The 11,617-nt window shown below is 33.7% G+C and overlaps 1 protein-coding gene across 4 annotated transcripts; it reads left to right on the top strand.

The window, feature by feature from the left end:
- The first annotated feature begins 2,676 nt into the window (after positions 1-2,676).
- On the top strand, positions 2,677-6,382 carry ASPP (Ankyrin-repeat, SH3-domain, and Proline-rich-region containing Protein). Of its 4 annotated transcripts, none has more exons than XM_040711733.2 (3): positions 2,677-2,917; positions 3,461-3,855; positions 3,974-6,382. In XM_040711733.2, exons 2-3 carry the CDS (start codon positions 3,589-3,591, stop codon positions 6,254-6,256), a joined length of 2,550 nt encoding a protein of 849 aa, XP_040567667.1. In that variant the 5' UTR covers positions 2,677-2,917; positions 3,461-3,588; the 3' UTR covers positions 6,257-6,382. The 4 variants fall into 4 exon arrangements, with proteins under 4 accessions (XP_040567667.1, XP_040567666.1, XP_040567668.1 ...); XM_040711732.2 differs by having other exon boundaries at positions 2,687-2,981; XM_040711734.2 differs by lacking the exon at positions 2,677-2,917 and adding an exon at positions 2,975-3,395.
- The last annotated feature ends 5,235 nt before the right edge of the window (positions 6,383-11,617 follow it).

Below are 11,617 nucleotides of genomic sequence, written 5' to 3'. Positions count from 1 at the left end.
TCATTAACAACAAATAATAATGATATGTGACCATGATATTTCCGAGAGAAATTACGTGAACAAAGATGATTAGTGGTATCACAGGCCCCAACTTTGTTTCTATGCAGGACCTAGGGCTGTAATTATGATTTTTCTTTGAAGAGGGGGGTAGGGTTGCCTTTTTGACAATTTTCACAGAATGTTTTTTATAAATATCCCCCCCACCAAAAAAAAAAAATGATAATCCTAGATACAGCCCTGGAAAAGAACAAAGAAATGTGAATTAATCTCATTTTTAGTAGTCAAAAATAACACATAGAATTAATCCCTCAAGTATAATTATTATACCCTACACCACAGCGAGGAGGAAGTGTGCAACACACCCTGACTGAAAGTTTCTTGTCAAATTTCAAAAATGAGATATGTTTTTGTGGTTGAAATTGTCAAAAAAGTTATCGTCTGTTCCCAAAGAAATATTATTTTTACAATTTTTTTAAAAATAAAATTGACTTTTCTAAAAAAAAAAGTTATTGCCAATTTTTATCCTTTTAACATCTGCAACAAACCTTGACAGAGGATATGTTTTGCCTCTGTGCATTTGCTTTTTTTTAGTCACTGGATTTCGGAAAAGTTTCAAATCAATTTTGATCAAACTTGGTACGAAGATTATATATGGTAATAGTAAGAGCCCATTAAGTTTTCAGAGGCCAAGGTAACACTAAACGTCAAAATAGCATAATCAACCATAAATTAATTACAAATTGAGAGACATCCCTCAATTTGATTTTAGGGGAAGGTTTTGCGCTCCTCCGTGTACCTATTCTACTTCTTAAATGGTATTAGTTAAATCTATGATTTATAAAGCAACAAAAACCTTCTCTTAAAATTGTAAAATATCCTAGTAAAAACCCTGATGGTGCTGACCTCAAAAAAATGAGCCAAATGCGTAATTATTATTCATTTGTGTATGACTGTGAAGCATTAAGTGAACCATGAGACAATAACAAAATAAATAAACTGAACACGAAATATTTTCCCAATTATTATATATTTATACAGAAAAGGTATGATTCAAAGAAATATGTATGAAGTGTAAAAGAATGCAGTGAGTCACATGATTTTTTTCTAATGAACTTCATATTTGTAATGGTATCATCTATATGACGCAATGAAGGAACCATTTGATTTCTTTCTTTTCTAGCTACATAATAAAATTGCTTATCAGTGTGTCTCATCATTTCTTGAACGAATGAATACCACAGTGGATACATATAATTGCTATATTAGTATAATTGAATAAACAGGATGTAATTACCATGAATAAAATAGGGAATAAATTTGTTTAAATAACGAGATATTTATCAAGATACTATTGAAGAAAGTATTTATGACATATTTATTATGGCAACAGATAGTATTACTGTAAAGAATACCAAATGAATTGTTACTTATAAAATATAATAGCTAAAAAAGAAGGAAATTAATATGTATTCGTAGTATGTAGGGAAATGTTATTTGTCAAATTTGAAGGAGGGGGGATTTTATTTTTTTGATGCATTGATGTACTCATCATTATGTAGCCATACATGGTTATTATATAGGAATGGTTCGTGAATATTTTGCATAGATGGTAGGATCAAGGTAAATCTATTCATATTTTATAAAGAAAAAACAACAGGATGGGGGTTTCCTCTGTTCTTCTGTTTCTTTTTAGCTATTTTTATAATAATAGATAGAAGAGGGAGAGAGGGCAGTTATAGTTATATTTTATTGGATGGATGAAAGTTTCTTCTTTTCTTTTCTTTTTTCTTCTTCCTTTTTTGAAGTTTTTTGTACGGCGTGCGTAGAATAGACAGTACGAGCAGATGGAACACTGAAACGAATATGGAAAGATGTCTTCTTTTGGCGTGCGCTTATTTTGACCAAAGTGCAAAATACTTTTTATCCTATTTATAACCTAAAAGTAGTCAATTGAAACTTTAACAGGTCATATCATACCCATTTGAATAAATAATTAAAAAAAATTTATATAAAGTTTAGCCCTTAAATATTTATGATTTCAATGACATGAAATATGTATCGTGTATTCACCAAATTTTATAATGAAAAACATGTATTCCTTACAATATTCACACTAACAACAGAAGATAAAATAGATCTAATTGAGAGTTTAATCCAAATTTGGGGAAAAAATTAGTTGTCGAAGAATTTTTTGAAACACTCATCCTTTTTTTATTTGTAATAAATTGGTATTTTGCTTTAGAAACAAAAAAAAAATAACTGAAAAATTGAATAATTTTTATACAAGTTGATTTGAAAAAATGCTGAGAAGGTAGTCATTATCATTGCATTATGAGTTTTAAAACCATCTAAGTTAGATAGGAAATTGATTTGTTCTTGCTCATATGCAGAGTTTATCTTACATACATATTTCATTATAAAAAAATTAGCTTAAATTAAAAATATATAATAAATAGTTAATTTCATGGAAAGGATTATTGTTTAATGCTTAAATTCTCTCACTGAGAAATGCAACTAATTTTTGGAATGGGTAAGATATGAGCTGTTATTAACTTTATTAATATGAGAAAAGGATGTTGCACTTAAGTCAAGCACAAAAAAGGAGTGAACTGTTCACTGAGGTAGCAGCTTACTTAGGCGTGCGTCCGCGTTATTCCCTCCTTTACTGACTTGATAGCATTGCAGTACACACACACAGAGTGTGTACGTCAAATACAAATAGAAGGAACAGACTACAAGCGGTTGGTGGTTCCTCCATCCATTTCTCATCCTTCCTTACCTTAATTTTACCTTGAAAAGGGGGATTCATAATACTTAATAGAATAATAGTAGAAAAGAGAAGAGATCCCGAAATAGATTGTGCATCTACTCTCTGGAGAGGAGCTCAAGGATCTTGATAAAGAAAGAAGTGAGAAAGGTAAATGAATGTTGATGGATGAATTGTGTGAAGTGTGAGGAGGGTAGAAGAAGAGTCGTTGAGGGTTAGTAAAGACTAGAGTGTAGTAAGAGGGAGGGAGAAGGGAGGGAGTGAGTGCTTCTGAATCATCTCACATCTCATCCTAGAAGCAGGAGGAGGAGAAAGTCCGCGCTTCTGCTGAGCCTCGTCTCTTACAGTTGCGTGTCTGGCAAATGGGAAATAATGAGTCTTGCTTCTCTCTTGGCTCCTCCGCCATTTTATTCATAGTTGAGCTCTCAGTGATTGATTGAGAAATGTGGCATCGGTGTCATGGATCTGGTTCCGTGCCTCATTGTGTCTCTGTGGATGTAGACGTGAAGGCCAACGTGTCCTGCAAGCCCAACTCCACAGATTATCTATGTACTCACTTCCTCCTCAACCCCAATTCAGCCCCATAACCTGATAACACGTTTAACAGTCACTAACAATAGACTCTCCAGTATTTCCTTGTCCTTGTGTCACGCCCTCCCTCGGGACTCATAGGCTCTTATTTAATCTTTTCAGGCATCTTTCTAAAATCTCCCAGCTTCAAAGAGAAGGAGGGAGGCAAAGAGGAAGAAGAGGATCTGTCGACATCGTCTTTCTCTAAAGTGCTGTCATCTCAGGAAAATAATTCCTCCGAGGATTATGATATGAGGGGTCCGACTGGACTCACTGCAACTTCCTCTGCCATTCAGCACTATCCTCCTCAGGCGGCATTTTATCATCCTCAATCCATTCCTCCGAATCTCTCATTGCCTGAGCTTCAAATCATGGCTCAAAGGCAACAACAGCAGATTGAAAGTCAGCAACATCTCCTTGTAGCCAAGGAACAGAGGCTCAAATATCTTAAACAGCAAGATTTTAAGCATCATCAAATGGCTTCTGAATATGACAGACTACGACGTCTTAGAGAAAAGGTGAGGGAACACTTAGAAATGCTGTATTCTTGTTATAACATTCAAACATTGTATATTGTCGATGTTTGGTCCTTTGTTAAAAGTGTCCTTTATATTTACTTATTTATTATTTCATTAGGTTGAGGCTCAAGAACTGAAACTTCGAAAACTAAGAGCGCTAAGAGGACAAGGAGAGTATACCAATAACTATCAACAACATCAATCCGTAACAGCGGACCTAGAGTCAATTCGATCTCTATTTAGTGAAAAAGAGAAAGAACTTGTTCTGGCTGTACGCAAAGTTGAAGAATTAACACGACAGCTTGATGACATACGACGTGGACACATTGGAAACTCCGTCAACCAGCAACAGTATGCACCTCAGTTAATGGAGTTGGAACGTCTTCGACGAGAACTAGCCTATCGGAGACAATTGAATGAACAACAAAATAACATGATTTCACAACAAAGAGCTCAACTCTCTATGGGACAAGAAGAAATGTCTAAGATTGATAATAGAATATCAGAACTCCAAGAGCGGCTAACGAGAAAACGAATGATTAACCAGCAGTTGGCGAATCAGATCAATGCTGCTACTGCTGCTAAGCAAGCACAGCTAAAATCTATGCAGCAACAGCACCATCATCAACCCCCGCCACCTCCTACCCATCACCATCCTATGAATAATGTTAATAACAACCACAATAGTAACAACAACAATTCCAATAGCAACAACAACAATGGAATCTTAGTCATGAAGGGGGGAGCAGGAGGAGTACCCCCTAACAACAATGGGCGAATGAATAAGCCTGTGTCAACAGTTGAACCTTTTAATCGGCAGCAATACTCCCAACCTCCTTCCAATGAAGATTCCAAGTACAAGACACTTCCCTTCAATACTAAATTTCAACAAAATAATGATAATGCTACAAATAATATGAACCATCTGATTTTACCAGATCACCAAGGGAATTATGATAATAAGCCCGTGGGCAATGTCGTTCCCGTATTTCAAAACTCAAACAATAATAGCGGGGAGTACTATGGTTCGTCAATGGACCCTTATGGCAATTCATCTTCTGTTCTTCCTAAAGTAAAACCCGCTCTTCCTCCAAAACCTACTAGTAATCTCAATGAAGGGGGTAGCAGTGAAGAAGATACCTCCATTACCATTCTCAAAGGCGGGGCTCTTCCTAATCCAACCTTATCTGTCTCTAGTCATCCAGCTGAAGAAGGGACTTCTGTGGATGATGACGATGATGAAGATGACAATTATGATCGATGCAGTACGACGGATAACGAAGATGATAGAAATGGGAATCGTAATCATATTCGTGGAAATTCCAATCATAATGTTCACATCAGTATTAATCGTCGAATTGAAATGCCTCCTGCCTTTCACTTCCCTGAAGATCAGACCCCTCCATCTGATCTATTAGGTGCAGATATGCTTCATCACGGAGGAGGTCAACAACTCTTGTATCAACCGCGTGACGTTGCAGACAATGCATCCCTTTTCCCTATGATGAATCGAATTTACCAGGAGTTTGATCATTTATCGTCAGAAGAGAAGAATCAAGTCCTACAGGATCAATCTGGTGACTCAGATCCAGATAACTCCAACGATCATCCTATTATCATCACTACCACTCCAAGTTTAAAAACAAAGAAAGGCAATTTGAAGCCCAAAAATGCTCCTAAACACAATAAACGTGTCAGTTTTGATCCTTTAGCTCTTCTTCTAGATGCATCCTTAGATGGAGAGTTGGATCTAGTTATGAAAACTGCTAAAGAGGTTGAAGATCCTTCAGCCGCCAACGATGAAGGCATTACAGCTCTTCACAATGCCATATGCGCTGGTCATATCGATATTGTGCATTTCTTAGTTGAATTTGGTTGTGATGTGAATGCTCAGGACTCTGATGGATGGACTCCTCTTCATTGTGCCGCCTCTTGTAATAATCTAGCCATGGTCAAATTTCTTGTTGAGAGAGGTGCTTGTGTCTTTGCAACGACTCTCTCTGACAAGGAAACTGCTGCAGAAAAATGTGAAGAAGAGGAGGAAGGCTTTCATGGTTGCTCCGAATATTTATACTCAATACAGGATAAACTCGGTTCTTCGAATGGAGGCGTTGTCTACGCTGTATTTGACTATGTTGCATCTCAATCAGATGAACTTAATTTTAAACTAAACGAAAAAATCAATGTTCAAAAGAAAATAGATGAGAATGAAATGGAGTGGTGGTGGTGTCAAAACCAAGAAAAACAATTGGGTTATGTTCCTCGAAACTACCTTGGATTTTACCCAAGGGTCAAACCTCAGTTTAAGAGTAAAAAAGAAGCATCTTCCAATGAAGAGAAACAGTCTTCTTCAATAGATAATAATAAAATATCATCACCATTGGGTAGACCTGAAGAATAACTTTATAAGTTGTAAAATACACATACTTTATTTTATTATATAAATTTATATAATATATATCCAGAATATTGTTATATATATATACCTATATATTATTATATTATAAATTACATCATGAAAGATTCATTATTTGACATTTCCTATATATTGAATTCATTATTTAGACGATGTTGAAAAATCCAACCCAAATAGCGCCCTTGATCAAACAACTCGATTAGTGTTACTTTTTTATCCACACTTTAAAGTGGTGTTGTTTCGACTCGAACAATTATTGACTCAAGTCAAATCGTGAGTCGATTTTCAAATTTGATGAAAACCCGAGGCGATTTCATACTTTAATTGAGTTGTTTTTTTAACCACTAACCTCATAAAATGTTATAAATTTTGTGGCGCTGTTCCTAAGGAATTTTCTAGGTAAATCAATCCCAATTCTTTATGTGATTCTTCTCATCTCTGGGGAAACAGACTAAACAGAAAAAAATACTGTGATTTCGTAACCAATTGCACAATATAACAGTTATTAAGTAGCATTAGCTCAATAGGTAGGTGAGAGAAAAAAAAAAACATTTTCAATATCGGTATGCATGGCTACTTAATATTTCCCGTTTTCTGATTTATCGATTAACAATTAGACACGACACTACTTTTAAGTTTAAAAAAAAATACGTAATCCATTTACAATAGGGTGGAGCTTAGGTTATTAATGTTCGAAATATGAGGTCAGGAGTGTCTCAAAATGTTCATGTTAGTCTATGTTTTGAACTATTTTGGAAATATTAAGAGGTAGCTCAAATGCCCTTAAGTTTTGAAATGTACACTATTTTAAAGAAAAAAGTGTTCTTGGGTTCTCAAACAAAGATCACCCAGGTCAAGGTCATCCAAATTTGCACTCTTTTGTTTTATCTAAGTATATCATGTGCATACTTGCAAATTTGGTATGTATCTGTTGAATTGTTTAGCTGTGATACGCTAAGAAACAGATAGATAAGCGGAAAGCTAAAATTCATGTTACTACACTTATCGTTCTTTTGGAAAATTCTCATTAACATTTAAAGAAAATGATTGACATAAATTTTGTTTATCTAAATTTCTTATTTTTCTCAAAAAGCTGTAATTTCTACTATGTAGATGATATCAAAACATAAGTACATTTTTTTCTAAAAAAATGTAAAATTTCAAAACTTTAAGGGCGTTGAGCTACATTTAAATATTCTTTAAAATGGTTCAAAGTTAGCCAGTGGCTCTAGATTAAAAGGGAGATTTTGAAACCTTAATGACGTCATATTTGGTACATTTATAAAGTAAGCTCCACCCTAATGTACTAGGGGAAACTATCCTAAAATTTGGACAAAAAAAAGTTATTTGTCAGGTTATGTTATGTAAATATTTATAAAAAAGAAGTTTTTCATCTTTCAAGGATAGGACTTTGGTGGCAACTGTAACACGTAATACAAAGTCTTTGTGTATTTAAGCATTTAAATATTATGATGGATCATGCATGTATTAAATCGTTTTGGGTATATTTCAATACAATATTTGTTTCAAGCATTGTAGCAACGACATTTTTATGGATTTTTGATTTATACATAGAGCCGTTACTAGGATTCTTTTGTCAAATAGACGCCAGGGCTAGTCTTTTTACTTACTTTGACAAAACTGTGACCATTTTGAGAGAATGTTTTATGATCCTTTTTTTGGAAAAGATCACTTCAACAAATAACCTTTATCTTTTAGAAAATACAAATTTAAAAATCAACTGTGATCCTCCATTAATTCAGTTAAATTAGACAATAAGCAGAATGGTCAAGAAAATTAATAGATTAGCGTTTAGCTGACTATTGAAAAATTATCGGGGGGACTATCTCTGGAACATAAATTTATTTTTTGACAAAAATGTTGTCTTTTTTACAAATTTGACAACAAGACTTTAATCGGAAGGTTATAACACCCCTCCATACGTTCCCGTAGTCACAGACCTGGTTATACAACACATTATTTTACCTGTTTAAGATGTTTTTTTATTTGCTAAATGAATAAAATATAGTCTTTTAATATAGCAAAATCTATCTATGTTATCTTTAGGAGAAAACCTGGAAATTATCTTATTATATATCTATTTTTTTAGTTTTTAATTGGTCAGATGGGTTGCACTGATTAAGTATTAGTAAACATTATAGTAGTATTAAAATGACTTCATCTGACCAAGGAATTATCTTTCAAGTTCATATACATTAAGTATATCTCCTTTTCTAGGAACGACTGAGTATTGAACCTACGCACATTGAGTTCATGAGAATAATTATTGGCCTATAATTAACACGTTTCTCTCAAGTGTATTATAAGACCCTATGAAATGCTTTTAATGCCTCATTAGTCTTTCTATAATGACAATTATGTATTCACGTTCCTCTTTCCATAATATTTGACATTACTAGTGATCCCAGTTGAAAATATTATTGTCAGATTTTTTTTTTAAATGACTTACTTACAGAGGATTTATAAACGTTAATAAATTTAATTATTTATAGATACCACGGGCGTTGGGGAGTTTTTGTTTTTTTTGTTTTTTTGGAAGGGGCATTCAAATTTAGCCAAATATTTTAGACTTGCAATTTTTATAACCTTTTTTAGAAAATAGATTTTCTTTATGACCTTTTTAAGAAAAAAATATCTCCATTAACTTTTTTTTATCTGGAAAAGACATTCCATGATTATGTTTTGTTATTGTTCTTTTTTTATGAAAATTTTTTATCAATGAAAATATTTTTTAATAACCACATTCCTTTTTTAAGAATGTATTCAAATATTCCCCAAATTTACGAAACTGTCCGCCTGAATATATATTGTTCCTTCATAACTGAGGGGGTAATTGTCTCCCCCCCCCGCCTATGATTAGTGATGTACATTAGAGTGATCCAAAAACCAAAAAAGTTAAAAAAAATCGAATATGGCTAGTTATATTTCAATCTTATGCATAAAAATAAGCATACATGGCAAATTTCATATGCATGGGACAACGTTTTTAGGTGCCAAAACGGGATTGAAATATAAATATGTCCCATATTATTTTATTATACTATATTTTTTAGCATATATTGTAATTCGAAAAAATCAAGTTTAATAGTGAATATATTATCATATTTTAAATTGATATCTTGTTTAAAAGAGTTTTTAAAGTGTAGATCAGCGCTTCTCCAACTTTTTTATTGACTAACCCCCTTCGAAATATGTCTGTTTTTTTTTGTATGTTGTAAATAAATATAAGTAACAAGTATTTACACCAAATACTGGAACAGCTCGTTGCTTGTGTGATGGAATTATCAGCTTTTTAAGCAAAAAAAAACATTAGATGAATACCATTGTAGCTATTGAATGTGATGGCACAAATGTCAATACGGGTTATAAAGGCAAAGTTACAAGGTTTATGGAAGAACACCTTCAAAAATCTCTTCAATGTTTTATGTGTATGCTGCATACAAACGAACTTCCTCTGCACCATTTAATTACAGAAATAGATGGAGAAATAGCTGTCCCTCGTAGATTTTCTGGACCTATAGAAAAAAGGATTACAACATGGGAAACATTGCCAATCGTTACCTTGGTTCCAATTTCAGTTTCTCTTGCATTAAGAAATTATAAAGAATTGAATACAGATCAAAAACATTTATATTAAATTCATCAAGCTTGTCTTGAGATCCATTGGAGGTATGAATTTCCAGTTTTTGATATATAACTCTGGTGATTCAAGTACCTTGAGTGACTACGTAGTGCAGCCTGCTTCCTACTCTTCAGATAAAAAAGAAGATTAAGGAAGAGACAAATAACATTGTTCATATCTCTGTGGATTTCAATTCTGGGTTGCTCCAACTGTACTGAGCAGTACATTTTTCCTCCCTTACGTATCTCATTTCCTCGTGCTCTCGTACAATCCGACCGTTGAGTACCATCTCAAATTTTTTCAGTGATTTGCCACACCAGATCCAACTAATTATTCTACTGATACATCCTAGCTCATAATGAAGAGGAAATCACTGCTCTTGCCTAATCTGATGTTATGTTGGTTCGTCCCACCATAAGTCTTTTCCAATAGGAATAATCCATCATGTCGTATGATAATTAAGTGAATAGTACTTTTTCCATTCGAATTATATCGTGTTTGTTTATTTTTCTTTCATAGATTTATTAATATTACTTATTTTGTCTCTGGTTCGAACATATTAGTCATTACATAAGTGAGATTATTATTTATAATAAATAAAAGAAGTCGTGTCTTCCGCCGGGCGAGCTTTATCCTATACGAGTAATCACAGAACAAACTTTCCCTTTACAAATTTTCTGTAGGCGAGCTTTCCTAGATGCATACTTTACCGAACCGGGTACCGTGAATGGTGTACTGCAGTTTGTACTGAACCGTTGGAATAGCTTACTGTCTCAGCCTTAGTCCTTATTGGTCTTTTGTGGTAACCTCAACAGCTGAAATGACATAGTTACTAACTAAGTAACTTCAGCTTTTGAAGTTGTATCCAAACATCTTTCATAGAGACAATATATCAGAAGTTTAAATTAGGAAGTGATTGGCTAGAACATATACGTTTTAGCTTATCATTCGTTATTTCCTTCGGTTTTATATATCTTAAAAACCAATTTAAACGAGAAGCTCTTATAGTTAAAGTTTTATTATCCCTCTATTGGGGGGTCTTGCAATTCCAAGGGCTGGAAAAACTCATCAATCTCCATCTTAGAATCCTAGCTAGGATTGAAGAAAATAAAAAAATAAGGAATTGGACCGATAATAAAAAAAGACTTATTAAAAAATCAGTACTAGGACTGATCTAACACTAACTATTAACAATAAAAATGAAGAAAAAGACTTCTCCCACCCATAAAAACCAATTTAAACGAGAAGCTCTTATAGTTAAAGTTTTATTATCCCTCTATTGGGGCAGGTCTTGCAATTCCAAGGGGGCTGGAAAAACTCATAGGGTTATCAATCTCCATCTTAGACGCTTTTACGGAGGACGGCTCTCGCTGAGTTCTTATACAGCTTACAGACTGACCAGAGAGATTCGAAACGACTCTTCCTTTTTATTATTGAATTAAATAAATGAAAAGAATTCCCGCGCCGTGACATCTACATAGAGTAGATCAATAATAATATGTCACCCATATGAAAGTCATATCTCAATACTGAATGATATATTGGATGAAAGAAAAAGAGGGAGCAAGGAGAAAAAACACCCTTGAAAAAAGATGTATTGCGGTGCGTCAGCATGTGCAATATTGTTTTTTAATCATTTTTAAAATACTTTGAGCATATTTCTAATTTATTCTAACTATGTACCCATATTTTCGTTTGAATTT

The sequence above is a fragment of the Lepeophtheirus salmonis genome, chromosome 5, assembly GCF_016086655.4.
Source record: "Lepeophtheirus salmonis chromosome 5, UVic_Lsal_1.4, whole genome shotgun sequence".
In the NCBI taxonomy this organism is placed as follows: domain Eukaryota; kingdom Metazoa; phylum Arthropoda; class Copepoda; order Siphonostomatoida; family Caligidae; genus Lepeophtheirus; species Lepeophtheirus salmonis.
The sequence above is the reverse complement of the archived record's forward strand: the minus strand, read 5'-3'. Positions and strand labels throughout refer to the sequence as shown.

What these genes read in the sequence shown, in the direction of transcription:
- ASPP (XM_040711731.2), top strand. Translation starts at nt 3,211, where the DNA reads ATGTGGCATCGGTGTCATGGATCTGGTTCCGTGCCTCATTGTGTCTCT. An exon ending in CAACTCCACAGATTATCTAT is followed by an intron (nt 3,317 to 3,460) that starts GTACTCACTTCC and finishes TAATCTTTTCAG; the next exon opens with GCATCTTTCTAAAATCTCCC. An exon ending in TACGACGTCTTAGAGAAAAG is followed by an intron (nt 3,856 to 3,973) that starts GTGAGGGAACAC and finishes TTATTTCATTAG; the next exon opens with GTTGAGGCTCAAGAACTGAA.